General features: G+C 42.0%; 1 protein-coding gene across 3 annotated transcripts in view; it reads left to right on the plus strand.

The window, feature by feature from the left end:
- The window catches only part of Efl1 (elongation factor like GTPase 1), a 128,610-nt gene that overhangs the window by 22,048 nt on the left and 86,389 nt on the right, over window positions 1–20,173 (plus strand). For 2 of the 3 annotated variants that reach the window (XM_031387206.1, XM_031387208.1), the window contains exons 7-14: window positions 841–1,055; window positions 8,061–8,184; window positions 9,982–10,058; window positions 10,614–10,750; window positions 11,235–11,357; window positions 13,594–13,693; window positions 18,559–18,728; window positions 18,922–19,088. In XM_031387206.1, coding sequence (XP_031243066.1) covers window positions 841–1,055; window positions 8,061–8,184; window positions 9,982–10,058; window positions 10,614–10,750; window positions 11,235–11,357; window positions 13,594–13,693; window positions 18,559–18,728; window positions 18,922–19,088 — 1,113 coding nt within the window. The remainder of the gene's footprint in view (window positions 1–840; window positions 1,056–8,060; window positions 8,185–9,981; window positions 10,059–10,613; window positions 10,751–11,234; window positions 11,358–13,593; window positions 13,694–18,558; window positions 18,729–18,921; window positions 19,089–20,173) is intronic. The other variant, XM_031387207.1, reaches the window with a different exon arrangement.

Below are 20,173 nucleotides of genomic sequence, written 5' to 3' on the forward strand. Positions count from 1 at the left end.
GTTAGAGGAAGAACATTTAAGGAGACAAATTACAAAACAAATTTGCAATGTCGCAAAGCCGAGTATGGGCAGTGTTTCCTTCAGGAAATTGGTTGTGATGACTGAAGAATTGAGAGGTCATGATAAGAAGTGACAAGAAATGGGACCTGGCAGAAAAAAAAAACAACACAGACCTTGAAATTTAGTGAGGCCTATGTCAGACATAGGAATTTGAACTTCAGGATCAGCGTAGATACATTTCTTTGCTAAAGGGAGGGAAGGCAAATGCAGGGCATCAAGAGGAAATGGAAGTCCAGTCCAGTTTCCTGCACAAATAGGATGTCCTGCAGACATCTCCTACCTGCAGAAACACTGAGGAAAATGCTCACCACACTGAGTGGCAAGAGACGAGCCAGGGTCTCTGCAGATGTAAGCAGGGCATTAGTTAGGGAGTGGGAAGGAGACCTGTAGGAAGTCTAAATAGCAGGCTTCATTTTTCTCTCTGGGATAGGAAACAAGATTGTTTCTTTGAAGATTAGACACTGGGGACTTAAACACTGGAATGGGAAATAGGAGAAGGACTGATTCATGTTCGGGGGTTTGGATAGGATACGTTTTTAGTGAAACTCCGCAGAATTAATCCACACAAATGGCCTTTTAGAAGCCTTTATTATAAGCCTCAGGTTTGCTGGAATTTGAAAGTATAGTTTAATATGTGTAAATTGTTCATTATAGTGTCACCTTTAGTGAACTCAAACTCTGACTATGGTTTCTAGCCTTAGTAAAGGTTAGACAGTGTGCTCCCTCCCATGTGTGTCCTAGCATATGAATGACACTTTGCCATTTCACCATCTCTCCTAGATTAACGCACTTACAGGAACTCTTTTTACTTCTAAAGTCCTAGAAGAAAGAGCAGAGAGAGAGACAGATTCCCAGGCGAAGCCACATTCTGAACAAGGAGAGCAAGTGTATGACTGGAGCGCGGGCTTGGAGGACGTGGATGACTCGCAGCTGTACTTCTCGCCAGAGCAGGGCAATGTAGTATTTACCAGTGCAATAGATGGCTGGGGCTTTGGGTAAGTCCTGCTTCTCTGTCTCTTTGTAACTATAGACTATTGTGTTTAACTCTGTTTGGTGTCATTGTAATTTTATACCATTATAACATAATAATAGATACAGTTATCTTGTGTCCTACCGTGCCCTGTGCTTATGATATAAAACATGGTAATAGAATGTCACATTTAGGACAGTAACATTGACATGGTCATGCTAGAGAACATTAGTCATCATGAAGCTTCCACATGATACTCTGTGTAGTCACATCTACTTTCCCCCAAACCCTGAATAACCACTGAAACCATTAATGTCCTTCATTTCTGTAATTTACTGTTTTAAGAATGATTTATAAAAATTAAATCAAAACAGTATACAATAGAAATCAAACCAAATAACTTGTAGCCTTTTAAAATTTATTTTTTCCTCAGCATAATTTTCTATATGCTAATATTAATTGTTGTACACATTAAAGTTTGAGTCATCCTTATCTGAAATGCTTAGAACCAGAAGTGTTTTGTAGTTCGGTTCTTTTTTTTGTATTTATTTATTTACATGTATACAAAGTATCTTGGAGATGGACCGAAGCCTCAATCCAGTATTCAGTTATATTACACACACAGTCTCAAGATAACTTTACTCAGCATTCTAAGTGCACCCATGCTTTGACTGAGGCTGAACATATAGTCTTGGAGAAATTTTCTACCTATGTGTTTGTGTTAGTACATAAAAAGTTTTAGATTCTAGATTTTTGGATTAGGGGTGCTCAGCTTGTAATAGTTGATCTCCCCCTCACCCCCAACAGTATTCTATAGTACAGATTTACCGCAATTTGTCTGTCCATTTATCCATTAACGAACATTTGGATTTTTTTCCAATTAGGGGCCATTATAAGTATATGTATATGTCAGACAATACACTACCAACTAAGCTACATCCCGTGCCAGTAAGTTTAATTTTTAAAGAAATTAGCCAACAGTTTTCCACAGGGCTTCTCTGCTTTACATTCTCACACAGAGCCTGGGTGGTCTGCCTCCTCTGGTGTCATCTTGATGTGGCCCCTCCACTGGCTTCATGTGGTCCTTCTCTTGGCTGGGTATTGAGAAGTATGGTTCAAATTCACATTTCCTGACCGACAGTGTGGTCCATCTTTCCTGTGCTGATTTAGCATTTCTGTCCGTCTTGTCTGCTGTTTCTGCTCCTAAGCTTTGAAAGCTCTTTGTGAGTTGTAGATATTGGGTCTGTGTCTTATGTGTGCTTATGTGATTCTTTCCTGGTCTATGGTTAGGTTTTGTATCTCTTGGTCTTGTCTTTTACAGAACAAAGATTTTAATTTAGGTAAGTCAGCTTACCAGTTTTTCCTAGATTTACATTTCAAAGCAAGTTAATTACTCTCTGCCTATCTCAAGACCCTAAAGATTTTCCTTCCTTTTTTAATGTTTTTGTTCACATATATTAATTTTCACAGTGGGTTTCATTACAACATTCCATGCATGTACATTATGAATTGCAATCAGTTCACCCTCTCTTACCCCTTTTCCTCCCATTATCCCCTTTTCAACCAGCCTCTCTGTTCTGTTTCTGTTCCTCTTGTGGCTTTCTTCTTTACAATTAAGTCTGGTTCATTGTGAGTTAGTAACTACGTAAAGTGTGTGGCTTGCATTGACGTTGACTACTTTTTATATTCTAGTACCATGTGTCTCCATTGAGTTTCCTGTTGTACCTTTGCCAGAGTCATGTGGACTCCCTCCCTAACCTTAGTTTAGTCCCTCTCTTGGCAGTTCCTTGTGTGTTATAAAGCTTTTGTTCATCAGTGAGCAGGTACACTTAAAAGTAATGCTAATGGAGGTTACTGTGGAAAAAAGCTTTATCCCGCATATACATATGCTAGGCATTTAATCACTGTCAGTTATTTGATTAAATTCTCACAGCCATCTCTGAAACCTGTCCTAGTATCTAAGGCTCAAAATCACCGAGGAGTGCTCAGCTTTATTCAGCTGCTAAGGATCAGGGCTGCCCACAGCATTAAAGCTATTTCGCTTAGATCTTCCCTGTGGGATAGAGACCTAAACCTAACTATGTGCATGCAGGGGCCACTTTTTAGGAAATTACAGATTATAAATACCTTATTCCATTTGTGCCTAAAAGGTTATAGCACACCTAAATAAATGTAGGCATGAGTGTACAGAGAGAATGACGAGTATGAACCTTTCCCCATTTGGTCCAGTAGCTTAGTGTTACAATCTGAAAAATAAAGGCTAAAGTGATTTCTCATATTTTTTTCTAATTAAAAAGTATCACAGCTAGGCATAGTGACTAATCCGGCACTTCTTTAAGATGAAACAAGAGGATCCAAAGTGTCAGGGGAGGATGAGGTAGCTACATAGTGAGTTCTAGGTCAACATAAACTCTAGCCAAACACTATCTCAAAAAAGAAAAGAAGAGACAGTAAAATGGTGCATTCTGTTACATACAGGCTCAGCCCTGTTGTGCTAGTTTGTGAGCATTCTGCTAGAGAACCACAAGGTGGAGGGCTTGTCCATAATAACGATTTTCATAATTTCATGTCTTATCTTCATTTGAGTCTAAGTCTTATAAATTGAAGGAAGTTTGCTCTGAGTGGGGAAGGATTGGGACTAGTAGATAGAATAAGGGTAACTTCTATATCCCATTCAGACTTCTCCATTTTTAGGTATGACTAGTCAGCATTCTCTGTGCTAGACAAGGTCAGATGTATAGATGGATGGAACTCATGTCAGTTTTCAACTGCTGTACTTGGAACGCTTTCAAGATGGCGGCCCGAGCAGCAAGGCAAATATCTTATAATTTGTAGTTCTGATAGGGAGTACTTATGAAAATCTCTACTACCTTTAGAATTTAAAATGGGGCATTTATATGACATTATTATAAATAGAAAATATGACATGTTTGTAGAACACAGTTAACATTTTAAAATCATGAAATCATGAAGTAAAAAACCTTACTGGATCTCTGCCTGTCTGCAGCCTGAGGTGACCTGTAAAGATGACCCACAAAACCCTGCAAAATCATTCAAATCCAGAGGTTCAAATCTTCATGTTCACTTTAAAAATCCTGGTGAAACTGCCCAGGCCTTCAAGGGTGTGCATATCTGAAAAACCACCAAGTGTCTGAAAGATGTCACTTTAAAGAAGCCATGTGTGTCATGGGCTGTAATGGTGGAGTCGTATGTGTGCCCAGGCCAAGCAGTGGAACTGGACACGGGGGAAGTAGCCAAAAGAGTGCTGAATTTTTGCTGCACATGCTTACCAATGCAGAGAGTAATGCTGAACGCAAGGGTTTAGATGACTCTAGTCATTGAATATATTCAGTGTACAGAGCACTTAAGATGTGCAGGCTGATTTACAGGGCTCGTGGCTAGGTTAACTCACGCATGCGCTCGCCTGCCACATGGAAGTGATCCTCACTGAAAAGGAATAGATTATTTCAAAGACAGAAGAGGAGGTTGCACCAAAGGAAAAGATATCCCTGAAGAAACTGAAGAAACGAAAACTTATGCATAGGAGTAAATTCAGCATAAAATAAATGCAGATAAAAGTTTAAAAAGATTTTACCTGGAAATCCTCATCTAAACAGTTGTGGCAAATACATAAAATTCTTCATTAAGAGAAGAAAAGAGCATCCAGAAACTTACAACATGAAAGCTATTGTTAAAACACAATGAACAGAGTTCAAATACTGAAGGTTGTACCAGAATGTGTCAGTCAAATGTGCACAGGAAAAGAAGGGGCCTAGGAGCTCTCCTGCCTTTTCTTGTAGATGCAGGGCTGACCCCCACTGGGAAGCTCTGCTTGCTTGCCTGCTCACCGCTCTGATAGGTAAAAGGAGCCAGGTCTTCTCTCTGTTTCCCTGGTTATGAGACAAAGCTTTATTTAGACACACACTTGGAGACACTCCAAGTCTGTAGCTTTATAGTTATACATGCAGATTGCCAAGCAGGCTGCAGACCTCCACTGAGACTTGCAGACCCAATCCAGGACCCACAGGCAGCTCCAGAGTCAATCCTGGACGCCTCACTTCCCGAGCACAGCCTCCAACCTGATTTTTCCAGGGAATTCCATCCCTTAGGGGAGAGACAGCAGCACTCTGGCAGCAGTTTTCCAATGGAAAGATGCAGAACTTTCCAGGGCTTTGGGGGGAGGTAAGAACTTGCAGAGAGAAGAAGAGTTTTTTATTTCACAAAAGCAAAACATAATAATTAATAATATAGATGTTATAGAAACTAGAGTTTGGGGAAATTAAAAAATATGAAGAAAGCTTCTCAATAACTTTGATAAAGTTGAAAATGAAGTTTATACTGTAGCAAATTATAGAGAAAGTAAGGGTCTCTTGAGACCAACTTCAGAAAATCAGCAGCTGTAGCTAATTTGAATCTCCATCTCTGGGTATCTTTCTCTTCTTTCATCCTCAGTGAGAAGGGTCCATTGCTATTCGTTTTCAGCAGGCTGTAATCTCTGGGTTTTGTTTTGTTTTGTTTTGTTTTAAATTGAGCCACTGCCTGATGACCTAAGCATTTCTCATTCCTACTGTAATTAATTGTTGACTTCAACTCCTTGAGTTTCTTAGTAATATCACTTAACTCGTTTACCATTAATGAGTGGTTTTCAGGAAAGCCACCCTAGCTGACATGTAAAGAAGTGACTGTAGTATGTCAGGAAAGCCACCCTAGCTGACATGTAAAGAAGTGACTGTAGTATGTCAGGAAAGCCACCCTAGCTGACATGTAAAGAAGTGACTGCAGTATGCTGACTTTGGATTCCTTCCTCAGTGAGGAAGACGGCAGGTCTGCTCCTCTTCCCTCTCCTCCTCTTCTTCTTCCTCTTCCCTCTCCTCCTCCTCCTCTTCTTCCTTCTTCTCTTCCCTCTCTTCCTCTTCTTCCTTCTTCTCTTCCCTCTCTTCCTCTTCCCCCTTTTCCCTTTTCCTCTTCCTCCTCTTCCTCCCCTACCTCCGCTTCTTCTCCTTCTCTTCTCTTCTTCCTTCTCCCCTTCTTCCTTCTTCTCTTCCTTCTCTTCTTCCTCTTCCTCCTCTTCTTTCTCCTCTTCCTCCTCTTCCTCCTCCTCTTCCTCTCCCTCTTCCTCCTCCTCTTCCTCTTCCTCCTCCTCCACTTCCCCTGCTGATTCCTCCTTTTCTCTTTTTCAAATACATTTCTAAACTGCAGATTTGGTGTTGCAACAAAATTAATAGAAAAGTAAAAATTTCACCAGTACTCTCATCCATTCATAAATTTGCTGTGACCATTATCCTTCACTGATGAAGTTCATTTGTTGTGAGTGGTAAACACACACGGACACATCTTTGGCACCTAAGATTTTTCCCAGCATCATCATACCATATAGAATAGTCTAACTTCTCCAGAAACTAATAGTAAGCAATAATGTAGGTTACAGAGAAATTAACCTTTCTGAAAGCTTAAATACACACACAAGAAAGCCTCTGCTAAATAAATAACTGTTGGATCAAATAGAAAATGCAGTTTATATAGTAGCCTAATCTATTCATTCTTGCCTCTCTTGCACCACTGGCAACCACTGGTGTTTCAGCTTTCACATAGTTTAGACTTTTCTAAAATGTTATATAGTAAAGTCAGAGGTATGTAGCCTTGTAGGTTGGCCTCACTGACTTAGCAAAAAGCATATTCACTGTCTCTGTATTTTTATGGTGCACTAGCTCGTTTTTGCTTAGTGCTGAGTGATTTTCTCTCCTCTGGTTGTTCTACAGTTTGTCTGTCGACTTGCTTAAAGGACACTTTGCTTGCTTGCTTCAAATTTTGGAAATTGTGAATTGAACTGCTATAAACATCCATGTGCATATTTTTCATGGACATATGCTTTCAGTTTATGTGAATACTTAAATATCTTGCTACATCACATGTGAGTGTGTTTAGACATTTAAGAACCCACCATACTGTCTTCCAAAGTGGCTATACTATTTTGCATTCCCACCAGCGATGACTGGAGTTACTATTGTTCTGCATCCACGTCAGCAGAGTTACTGTTGTTCTGCATCCACGTCAGCGTTTCATGGTGCCATCATTCCGGATAGCTTACTCACCATCTGTGTCTCTCCTTTGCTGAGACTGCTAGCAACTGGGCTACCTGCAATCTTTCCTTAGTTGTTCCATATCCCTATTGATAATCATTCTGGTCCTTTTGAATTTTTCTACACGGATGACCATATCACCTTCAAACAAGAATGGTTTTACCTTTGTCATCTCTGTGGTTGTAGGCTTTTCTTCCTTGCATTTGTCAAGCTCTCAGTGACATGTTGAAGAACTGTGCAGGGCAGGGAGGACTTTTTGTCTATTTTGGAGCAGGCATCTTCTAAGATGCTAGGATTTTAAGAGTTCTTGACACAATGAGAAGTACTGTTTCCTACAGAGACGCAGTTTCTAAACCTTTTACCACAGAATGCCCTATACCTTGGTGCTGCTTGGCTCTTCTCCAGTGGGTTGAAACTGTGGTACTAGCTGGCTTCTCTGGGGTTGATAAGATTAGAGCAAATGTGTATGTCTCTGCTAGTCCAGGATGCTGCATCTCTAGTTTTGGCAGATTGGGTCTCTAGAGTTCATTTCCCTTGTGAATAACAACACTTTAAGCAGTGAAGACAGCTCTGTAATTAGTGGAGTTATAATGGGCAGCTGGCACCTCTGCTTCCTTGGTCTCTGCACTTTTTCTCAAACTTCAAACATGCAAAACTAGGAAAGAAGATGCAGCCTAGATTCTAATTCTTGTCTATGTATAGAATGTTGGACAGTGACAGAGACGGCAGTGTCACAATGCTTGTGTTTGAATCCCAATCTCACTTACTTCCTGTGTAATGTCTTTGTATCACTATTCCTTTCTATAAGATGGAAAAAGTTTGTAGGACAGCTAAAAATATTAGGTTAGTAGTGGTATAAAGCATTCTGAATGGTATATGGCAAAGAAACAGTGGAGTGTTAGCTGTATTCATTGTTATTGCTATAACACGTGCCATTGGTTTTCTTTCAGAATTGAGCACTTTGCCAGAATCTATAGTCAAAAAATTGGCATCAAGAAGGAAGTTCTTTTGAAAACCTTGTGGGGAGATTATTACATAAATATGAAGGCTAAGAAGATTATGAAAGTTGATCAGGTAGTATGGTCTGTGTTCCTCTTGATTGTTGGCCACAGAAAACTTATACTGTACCAGGTCTAGTAGAAGCAGCTCAGCCCTAGTTTATGCAGGTGAATTCATGGAGGACTTTAGATGGCACAGGATTATAAGTGGTATGTGAGTCTTATGTTTATGCATTATTTCTGTAGAGTTTCACTTTTTAAATACAGTGAGCAAGCTGTGAGTACACTTGTATATGTGTATTGTCCCAGCTACTTGGGAGGGTCAGTTCCTAGGAGTTTAAGGCCAGTTGAGAATAAGAGAATAGAAAGCTGTCTGGTTTCTGAGTTTTCTAGATCTTAGATCCTGGGCACTTTAAAGACACATGTTTGCTTTGTATTGGTCTAAGGTTAGACATTGCAAGTATTTTTCATGTTTTCATATTGTAAGTAAAGCTATGAATGCCACATTTTTAAATACATTTCCTTTGATGACTTTTTTTAAACTGGACATTCAAGGCAGTGGCTCTTAATTTTCTGATAATAATGCCCATGGCTCTTCAGGAAGGAGGCATTTGATATGTGTTCTGTCTCATGTTTATGCAACAGCATTCATACAACCCAAAGTTCTCACTGTTCACACTATTAATTTTTTATGTAGATTGGTTTTTTAAAAAATAGGCATGTTCTACCTGGGAATCCTTCCCATATTCAGTCACCAAACCCAGACACTATCGTGGATGCCAGCAATTGTGGATGTGCTGCTGAGTGGCAGGAGCCTGATATAGCTGTCTCCTGAGAGGCTCTGACAGTGCCCAACTAATACAGAAGTAGAGGCTCACAGCCATCCATTGGACTGAGCATAGGGTCCCTAATGAAGGAGCTAGAGAAAGGACCCAAGGAGCTGAAGAGTTTGCAGCCTCTTAGGACAAACAACAATATTAACTAACTAGTATCTCAGAGCTCCCACGGACTAAACCACCAACCAAAGAGTACACATGATGGGACTCATGGCTCCAGCAGCATATGTATAGCAGAGGATAGCCAAGTTGGTCATGAATGGGAGGAGAGGCCCTTGGTCCTGTGAAGGTTCTATGCCCCAGTGTAGGGGAATGCCAGGGCCAGGAAGTGGAAGAGGGTGGGTTGGTAAGCAGGGGGAGAGGGGAGGGAACAGGTTTTTTTCCCCCGCCTGAGGGGAAACTGGGAAAGGAGATAGCATTTGAAATGTAAATAAAGAAAATATCTAATTTAAAAAAATAGACATATTTAAAACTTTTTCCTTCTCCTTTCACTGTGTAAGTTTCAAGGATTGAACTCATCAAGCTTGGTGGCAAGGGTTTTTTATTCCTTGCATTTTAATTGCTGTTAATACTGTGTATACCTATCTCAATGGAACAAATGAAGTCTGCAGTTATAAGACTGTCCTGTTCATATGATCAGTTTCTCATGTTTAAGAACATAAGAAACATGACTATAGAAAACCCAAGCCTTTGAAAAGAGCCCCACACACTTAATGACATCAGCTTGCAGCTCAGATGGTGGGGTGGGGGTGGGGATTGTTGTGTTATGTTGTGTTTTGTTTTGTTTTGTTTTGTTTTGTATTGATGGTAGTATGGGGCAGTCCCTAAGGTTTGGCCCCCAAATACTCACACTATTTCAGCACCCCTCTGGCTCATAGAGGAAGAGAATGGATGGCTCATTGCTTGTGAATTACTGGCTATTTAGAGTATGACTTTTGTCTTTATCATTGAATAAGTATTCCAAACCGAAGTAAGCCACACTGACAATGACTGTTGTAAATGTTCAGGAACTAAAGCTGATATGTTCTTCTGTGCAGGCCAAAGGAAAGAAACCTTTATTTGTACAGTTGATCCTGGAAAATATATGGAGTTTGTATGATGCGGTGTTGAAAAAGTAAGACTATTGTAAAATTGTTTCTCTTTGGGCAGGGTCATTTGCCCATTTCCCAGTCTGATGAGTCTCTTAGACAGCTGAGCTTGATCAGGACAGTGAACCCAGAGGAGTTAGTTGTAGGGCTTGGAAACAACTTAACAGAGCATGTGTGAATTTAGTACGGGAGAAGGAAGGGCTGGGGCAGCAGCGTGCTATGGCCTGCCAGGGTGGTGAGGCTGCAGAGGAGCAGAGCTTACAGAAGCAGTGATTGTGGTGGAGAGGTCAGGTTGGAAACTAGGGAAAACCTTACCTGGTACAGTGGAAAAGAAAAGCGGACTTTGTAAGTTTACTATCCTATTATTTGTAAGGCTGCCCTGGTAGACATAGCTTGTTTCAGCAAATTGTGACCAGGTTCTGAAAGAGTGTTCCAAAATAGAGCTTGGGGAGTCCCCTGCCTGTCAGGATCTCTTCACTTATTTTTAGCTTCTTCTGAAAAAGCAACATGCAAAGAAAAAAAAGGTATCAAATAAAATTGAGTTAATTATTTATGCCTTTTCTCTCTGATCTTTCCCATAGGGACAAAGAAAAAATTGATAAAATTGTGGCTTCTTTAGGATTAAAAATTGGAGCCCGGGAGGCACGACATTCAGACCCTAAAGTCCAGATCAATGCCATTTGCAGCCAGTGGCTCCCCATATCCCACGCTGTCCTCGGTATCCTTTAATTTAGTGCTTTGTAATTAGTTGGAGTTTATAAAATAAGAGAAAAATAGCATTTTATTGGCAACCAGATAACCCTCTAGAAATAACTCATTCTGATCCAATGTAAATCTTTTCTGTTTACTGAGTATTTTACCTTGAAGCAGTACTAAATAATTAGAAAACTTAATGTCCTAATATTGGTTAATATTAATTCTAAGAAGTATTCCTTTTAAAACAATATTTGTTCTCTAAAATAAAAATAGAATAATAATAAAATAGATTTGCTATATATAAGAATAAAACTTTTCACTGGTACTTTTGAGAGTAGATATCTAGTCATTGGACATTCTGGAAGCATGTGCAAATTTTGAGACATGAGTCAGAAAGCTGAGCTGTTCTACAGCCTGGACATTTCTGTGTAAATGTGCCTGATTGTCTCGATTTCTATAGAGTCATTCTGCACTGAAAGCATAGACTCCTTAACGCCAGGCCTCAGCGATGGTGTGTCACAAACTGCCCAGTCCCCTTGACATGGCATCTGAGCGAGTGGAGAAACTGATGTGCACGGGATCACAGACGTTTGAGTCTCTTCCACTGGAAACCCAAGCCCTGAAAGCAGGTGAGGGAAGGCAGACACATTGTAGTGTCCTACACTAGTGACTTATTTTGCTCTATGTTAATTTACAGGAGGGCCTGTTTGTCACATTGATTTCCACAAATAACCCCTTTTAGAGCTGACTGTGACCAGCTTTGGTTCTGCTCCCCAAAGTTTCCCGTTCAGTAGAGCATATTGCTAAGCCCTCCCTCTGGGCAGCAGCCGCGGGTGCAGACTCCTTCCTTCCCGCTCTTCTGATCTCATTTTATGCTTCTACTTTACTCCAGCTTCCTCAATAGCCAAGCATGTGTTCCCTGCACTACGAAGTCACTGCCATGGCTGTCTCCTAGGGACTGGAAGCGGATCCTAGGATTTACAAATGCTTAAGAGCTGCTGGCACACATTCCTCATTTGAGGAACACCAACATTCCAAGTTCTGTAGGCACTGTGTGATTTATCTGTCTGTGTTCATTGTCTCCAGTTCTTCTCATTATACTGAAATGTGTGCTCTCTACAGCCCCAATCCACAGACCTCTCTAGTTAGGCCTACTATGAACTCTTAGTTGCTCTGATGGACCTTTTCCCATCCTCAACTGACCAACTATGTCACTAGCAGTTGATATAGTTGATTACTTCTTCCTTCTTGGAACATGGTCTTCCCTGACTTCCAGGCGCTGCTATTTTCTATGTCACTTTGTCCCCGGCTTTTTGACTCTGTATGTCACATACAGGTCCCATTCATACACCTCATTTTATCTGTGATCACTCTTGGTGCAGAAGCTCACTTGACTTCTGAATGACAGCTATGTGCTCATAGTTTCCCCATCTGTATCTGCATGCATAGGTACTTTGTGAAGTCCAGACTCACCAGACTTGCATAGCCTACCCACCACTGCCTCTGCTCTGCTCTGCTTCAGAAGCATTGCAAACTTGACATACCCCAGCCTCCCAACCCTGCTTCTCTCAGTTGTTCTGTTGAAATTAGAGCTGTGCCCACCCTTTCATCTACTGAATCCAAAGACCCTGGTGTTATCTGTGGTTCTTATTGACTTCACACCCCTTTACTCTATTAGCAAATACTGCAGAGTCTTCCTTTAGGATATATCCCAAACCCAACTACTGCTCAGCAGTTCCACCTGCTTCTCCGGGCTAAGCATCCATTATCTCTCTCCCACTCACCTGCCGTGTTCTGTAGCTACAGACAGAGTGATGGGATTATTATACTCAAAACTCTTCTGTTCTTGCTTTCTGTAGTTTTCTTGTTTGATTTTTGTTATTGTTTTGAGATGGGCTTTCTCTGTATAGCCCTGGCTGTCAGGGAACTCAGTCTGTAGACCAGATTGACATCAAACTAAGAGATCCTCCTGCTTCTGCCTGTCTAGTGCTGGGATTAAAGACATGTACCACCAGCCACCCTTCTTGTTTGATTTTTTTAATGTTGCATTCTTTGCAGAAATTATTTTGATTTGAAGTAATGTGTTTTCTAAAAAGTAATAACCAGAATGATTTTATGCCTCTGTTGTAGATTATGAAAAAGATTAGAATCTCTGAGGTAGTGATATATGTTGATATAGAATTGTGTTAAACTTTATATAGAGAGTTGACTTTTTTATGGTACTGAAACTTTATTTTTGAGTTTTGTTACTATCTTGATACATTGTTTTAAAGTTTATCATCATCATCATCTGCATATGAATGTTTTGTCTATGTGCATCTCAGTGTACCACATGCTTGCCTGATGCCTGATGTCAGAAGTGAGAAGCTGGAGTTACTGATGGTTTGAGTTGATATGTGGGTACTGGGAATTGAACTCAGTTTCTCTGGAAGAGTGGTCAGTGCTCTTAACCACTCTCTCCAACTCCAATGGCACATTATTTTTGTCTATTTTATACATTAACTTGCCATTATAAGGGATAGGAACACATTTGTGGAACTCTATTATTGAGGTTTGATCCTGGCAGCAGTACGTTACTCTTGAATATAGAAGAACAATGGCTTGGGTCAGTTGTGGGTAGCCAAGCCCTGCCACCAGCTCTGCATCTAGGAAGAACCTCCCAGTTCCCACCCTTCGGCTCTGCTTCCTTTTCTGTCTTCCAACTCTCGCTCTTTCTTTACTGTTTGCTCCTTGCAAACTCTGATGTGGAATTTTTATCACAGCTGTAAAGAGTTACATGTTTAGATGATGCTATATTGTAAATGTAATTGCTGTTGACAAAAGTCTAGGTTTTTAATCATGACATTTTGCTTCCTGTTTATTTAGCTTTTATGAAATGTGGAAGTGAGGATACTGCTCCAGTTATTATTTTTGTTTCCAAAATGTTTGCAGTTGATGTGAAAGCCTTGCCTCAGAATAAGCCAAGGTAAGAAGAAGAGAGAAGTCAGGCTGGGCTGGGGGAAAGCTTACGATTGGCTTGCCAGTGGGCAAACAGCTAGGGTGTGGGTAAGAGGGGCACATATATTGCCACTCTTCCTCATGCCTGCCTTGGAATTGAGCACTTCCTTGGGCTTACTTAGAATCTGTTTAGAAAGCTGTTGAAACTAACTCTTTTTTTTTTTTTTTTTTTTTTTTTTTTTTTTTGGTTTTTTGAGACAGGGTTTCTCTGTTAATAGTTCTGGCTGTCCTGGAACTCACTCTGTAGACCAGGCTGGCCTCGAACTCAGAAATCCGCCTGCCTCTGCCTCCCAAGTGCTGAGATTAAAGGTGTGTGCCACCCCGCCCGGCTGAAACTGACTCTTGAATTTTGACTTTGACTTTATAAATGTAAAGGCTAATAATAGCTGTAGTAATGATGGTTGTCTTTCACTGAATATGGCAGGCATGGTGTGGACTAAGCCAACCCTGTCTCTAGGTATGTCTGCCTCATTGGAGACTGCATGTCTGATCATCAGTTCTCTGTACATCATGTGTCTGCAGAGGTTGTGGAGAGGATTTGTGAAAGTTCAGAGACCCTATCTACTCTCCATTGTCTCCTCTCCATGTGTTTTTCTCCTTCCCAGGGTGCCTGCCTTCCCTTCTAGTTAGACTTTGGGTTCAGATGAGGCAGGTGGTTCAAGAGGACACTAAGACACATTGCTGAGGAATGAGGAAAAGAGTTATTAATTACATGGACAGACGGGGGGAACAGCATTGCAGGGCCGTGAAGAGAGTTCAGGTCCCAGGACCAGAGACAGAAAGTGAGCTGTGGTGGTGGTGGGGAGTATCTTCTTATGCCATTTGAGGAGTGGGGAGGTTCATAGCAGAGGCTCAGGTCATCCTCTTCCTAGGCAGGAGACTGGGGAGAGGGCGGGAAGAGGGTGATATAGCAACCCTTTGACACAGATTCACTTCCCAGATGAGACATGCTAACATTAGCAAGTAGCTAGCAAAGGGAGAGTGTCTGGGAGAGGAGGCTTGAACAGGGCAGAGGCAGAGGCTGAAGTCCAGCATACCTTCTTAGAGGTCTGATCATCTAGAAATCACTGAAGAAACTAACTTCTGAACTGATTGCCCTGACTGAGATTCTCCAGTGTATTCTTCACTGTGCTCCAGAGTGATCTTCTCAAACCTTTTTGAAATGTTTCTTTTTACATTTGTTTGTGGGGGTCAGAGGGCAATGTGTAGGAGCCAGTTCTTTCTTATACCACTGGAGCCCTGGTGATGGAACTCAGATCTCAACTCAGGCTTGGTGGTAAGAACGTTATCCATTGGATCATCTTTCTAGCCCTTGAGAATAATCTTTCCAAAGACTTCCCTCTGACCATTAGGGCTCCTGCCCTGTTATAATTCTCAGCACTTAGTTTTTCCTAAAAGATGAAGTGTACTGTTGGAGCTCAGTGGTACTTTTCATTGTCATATTTAATGTATATTTGTGTTTATTGCCTTTTATGCCTGAATAGAGTTTTTCTTTTTGTATAGTGTGATTACAGAGTACAGAGATTAATGGAGAAAACATAGTTGAATTCGGGGATCACTGTGGAAATGAGTCTGTCCAGTCCTAACCCACCCCAGCCAAGGGCTTCAGTAGATTGTTCTCTTTCTCTGGTGCTTGTGTCATTTCTTCCGAAAAGTCCTGTCCTTCATGTCCTCGTCTCAGAGAGGCTTCTTTTCCCTCTTCAATAAAACTCTGCTTCTTCTTTAAGAGAAAGATTTGTGTACATGGTTTGGGGTTTTGTATTTTGATTTGGTTTTTTGTTTTAGCTTTCTCATTGTGATTTGAATATAACAATCTTCCAGCATTGTTGTTCTGAAGAAAAATGAAAGAGTGAGCGAGTAAATGACTATGTGGATGAAGGATGAATTACCCCCAAGGAGGTAAAGTGTGGGCAGTGAGCAGGCAGAGGAGGAAGTTAGGGACCAGGAGGCGACTGAGTGAGTAGCTGAAATCGATGTGGTGTGTAGCCACTGAAAGCATCTCAGACATTAGAGAATGCTGAAGAGTTGAAGAACACTCCCCAGGCCTCAAATATGTTTACTTACCACTTAAAATTCCTCTGTGACTCATCCTTTGTCTTTTTATAGATAAGAATGGTAACTCTGCCTGTACTACTTTGTTTTGTCTCCTGAGTATTTTTTCTTTAATAGTCTTCGTATAGCCATGTGTTTTGGTGGAGCAATCAATTCTCTGTAAAATTGTTTTACTGACTGTCTTAGTCAGGGTTTCTATTCCTGCACAAACATCATGACCATGAAGCAAGTTGAGGAGGAAAGGTTTTATTGAGCTTACTTCCACGTGGCTGTTGATCACCAAGGAAGTCAGGACTGGAACTCAAGCAGGTCAGGAAGCAGGAGCTGATGCAGAGGCCATGAAAGGATGTTTCTTACTGGCTTGCTTCCCCTGGCTTGCTCAGCCTGCTCTCTTATAGAACCCAAAGACTTCCAGCCCAGGGATGGCACCACCCACAAGGGGCCCTACCCCCTTGATCACTAATTGAGAAAATGCCCCACAGCTGGACCTCATGGAGGCACTTCCCCAACTGAAGCTCCCTTCTGTGTGATAACTCCAGCCTGTGTCAAGTTGACACACAAAACAAGCCAGTACACTGACTTACTTTGCTTTCTCACTCCATTTTAATACTCATTTTATACCATACAGTGTTTTCAGATATTCCCAAGTTAAGTCGCCATCCCTACCTCGTTGTTTTCTATCTTGTGGCTGAGGTTTTTCATATATGTTGTACTGCCTTTGAATGAAGACATCTACCATTGGAGGGTGATGTGATCTCATCTCATCTCTGCTGTAGTAGGTGTACTAAGCCGGGGCCAGCAGAATATTCTTTTCCTTTGGTGTAGATTAGCATACACTAAATAATGATAGATGGTGAGGAGAAAAATGGAGAAAGACGTGCCGGGCACCTGCTGGATGCTGGATGCTTTGCCCTCATTGCTCTCCCCCTTTGTTGTAGATGATGTCTCTGTATTCTCTGTGGGATTGTCTCAGGGATTTCTCTTCTGTTCTGCTGGTCTGTCTCTTCATCTCTGAGGCACAGACCTGGTAAAACCATGTCAGAGATCAAGTTTTAACTCCACTACCATGGAACTAGCAATTGGTTTTGGTTCATTAAGCTCTTAGGATATTCCTGCAACACCACTGAGTGTGCCACTTAGGTCCAACAGCAGCTCTTGTTTCAGCTTGACTTGTGAGGAAGTTATAGAGCCTTAGAGGGCAAAAAAAAAAAAAAAACAGTCACATAGCCTGTTGTATTTTATAAAAATAAAGAGAGGAAGAATATGTTTGATGGAGGTGTGGTAAGGTGTGGAGCAAGGGGATCCCCCCACAGGCCCATGCTGAAGTATCCCTTCCCCTGAGGGACCAGCTGACGGTATAGTATAGAATAGAGTTTCTTCAGGGAATGGAAAGGGGAGTTGAGAGGGTAGTAGAGACAGAAAGGCAGAGAAGGAGAGTAGAGGAGTAAAGGCAGGCCATGAGCACATGGAGAGAGGAGGAGCAGGAGGGAGAGCACAGAGCTAGAGCCAGAAGGCTAGAGAGAGAGAAGGAGGCAAGCAGCCCCTTTTATAGTTAGTCAGGCATACCTAGCTGTTGGCAGGTAACTGTGGGGAGAAGGCAGGGGGACAGTGCCTGTGCCCAGTACCTATCTATGTGCACAGTGCCTATCTGTATAGCCTCTGGTGCTTAGAGAAAAAGAGGAAGGAGGCAAGGTAGTGTGGGAGATGAGACTTGGGGCTCTTCATGTTATGGTTCAGAGTGAAATAGAAACTGTAATGTCAAAGGCAAGAGGCAGTATGGGAAGGAGGCAGCGCTGAGCCCAGACAGTGTGGTACAGCTCTGCTCCTGTTGCTAAGCTCATGCTTGAGAGTCATCCCAGCAGTCTGGATGTTCAACCTCAGTACAGTGGTGAATATGCTGATGCTACCAACTCCAGGGCCAGGACTGGTACTACTGTGTATTGGGGTTGAACATGCAAGGGGTGGAGAGTGTTCATATGAATGCCTGCCCTTAAAGGAGACTACTCCTGGGGACCCTTCACTTGCCTGGTTTCTTCCTTCCAAACCCAGATTCCCAACCAAATGCTCAGTCTCTACTGTACCTTTTATAAATCTCATTTCAGAATTAAAGCTCTAAGTACCTTCTCTGTCTGTGTCCTGATACAAATGAGTCACTTTTCATGAAGGAAAAAAACCCATTATTCCATTATTGCTAATGGCCTTTCCCTCCACTCAGACTGCCCCTGGCAAACACTCATCCCACTTACACACTGCCTCTACTGTTTGAGTACCTCCTATGTCTAACACTGGCTAGCCATATTCACCTGACCCTTTACTGCTGCTGAGTTGTGAGTTCTCAGCCCGACATTGCAGCCTTCCCTGTGAACGGTCCATGAAGACACACTTTTGAACTAAAAAGATAACCTCATTTCATAGTGGCCATTTGCATACTTTCCAGGGTGTTTCAAGCCTTGATGCCTGTTAGCCATTCTCTTCCTTCTCCTTGTTGACCTCTACCAGAAGAAACAGTGACTCTGTAGAAGGTTTTGTGTAACTGCACTTGGTGGTGCTTGGGGCCACGGGCACTTGTGCACCCACTTCATAAGCCCCGAGCCATTGGGGATGTAGCAGGCCAGCGAGCCTTCTTTCACTACAGCTTTTGCTGGAGAGAACTTGGAGAAGCCTCAGTGGGGTACTTGGTACTGGTCTTCACTTCTGTGGCCATATGAGCACTTGTTTTCAAAAGAGAGCTAAGAGGTGTTTGCTGCTGCCACATGGTAACATATTGATGACATCCTGTAGGCCTCTCACTCAAGAAGAAATGGCCCAGAGACGTGAACGCGCAAGACAGAGGCACGCAGAGAAGCTTGCAGCAGCGCAGGGGCAAGCACCCCCAGGACCCACCCAAGATGGAGGTGCCCTTGAAACAAGTCCCAATGAAGATGAGCCAAGAGGTACAGCATTCCTAAAAGGTCCTGCTGGAAACTATTTGATATATTTGCTTAACTTGGTACATTGTCCCTTATATTTTAACCTTTTCATCATTTTTATCAGTATTGTTTCTATTCTCAGACCAAATATTCATGTTCACTATTTCTTCTGTACATACAGTTACTCGGTTGAAGTGAGCATTGATGGCACTGAATATCTTTTTGTGCCTGGCAGGTGATGAACCAGATGTGGCAAGTGTAAGCCGTCAACCTGCACCCCAGGAAGAAAGCGGCCAAGAGGCCTTCATTGCATTTGCTCGTGTGTTCAGTGGTGTAGCTCGAAGAGGAAAGAAAATTTTTGTCTTGGGACCCAAGTACAGCCCTCTTGATTTTTTACAGCGGGTAAGAGTTAGGAGTCAACTCTGGGGGCACTATTTTGAGGATATGGTAACTTTCAGACTGCACAGGTGAGGTGACTGGGTAAAGGACACCCCACTTCCTGTGCCACGTGTTGCATTGCCTTGGTAACATTTTGTATACATAAGTGGCTCCCTTAATAGCATTTGTGAACCAATAGCAGGTGAACAACTTTTCTAGCCTTTTTTTGCATATAAAGTATGGTAAGAGTCACGTTGGACTGGGGGGAAGAAGTAGATGTAGGTATTTTTCTTATAGTTAATCTTCATAAGTTTACAGAGCCAAAAATCCCAGTGACTCAGGCAAAAACAAACAGGTGATAGGTGCAGCCTGTATTGCCTGAAGTCTATTCAGGCTGGTCTGAGAGCAGATAGACATGCCTGAGCCAGGGCCAAAAGAGTCCATGGGCCAGAATTATCTGGGAACACAAGACAGACATTGGAACTAAATATGGGATGAGAAAGACAACAGGACCAGCAAGAACTCAACAGTGAGTGACATGACCCTCAGGCACATAAGCAGGTAGCCTCATGGGAGGAGGTTATCTGTAGGTGACTAGGGCAGTGTGCCCTTTAGATGCAGATAGGAGATGGAGAACGCAGCTGAAGAAAGCTCTCCCTCAGTTTCTCCTGTTAGCAGTCTGCTCTCCCAGTGCTGCATGATGATTAGGCAGGCCTTGCTAGGCTGTGAGACAGAGCACAGTACTTGGTGTGCATAGACTTGTGATCTGTGAGAGACTGAAAGTTTATAACCAGTATATCTGTTGGAGCCTAGTAAATAGCTTTTTGCTCATCATCGAGAGTCACATACTCTCTAAACTGACCCAGTGATAAGGAATGTTTTGTGAATCACTGATTCACCTGGTTACAAATATTGGTCTGTGTATCTATCTCTGACCCTACAGGTTGGAATCTGTTGCTTATGTTTAAGGCATCTAAGCAGGGGATAAAATGTCAATAGCACAAAAGACAGTTGGCCCCATGGAATCAGAGCCACAGGAGTCCTATTCTAATATACTTGTTAGAAAGGACACATATATAAGCAAATCAAATCTTTAAAAAAAAAAAAAA

The sequence above is a fragment of the Mastomys coucha genome, unplaced genomic scaffold (genome assembly GCF_008632895.1).
Source record: "Mastomys coucha isolate ucsf_1 unplaced genomic scaffold, UCSF_Mcou_1 pScaffold21, whole genome shotgun sequence".
NCBI classification, from domain to species: domain Eukaryota; kingdom Metazoa; phylum Chordata; class Mammalia; order Rodentia; family Muridae; genus Mastomys; species Mastomys coucha.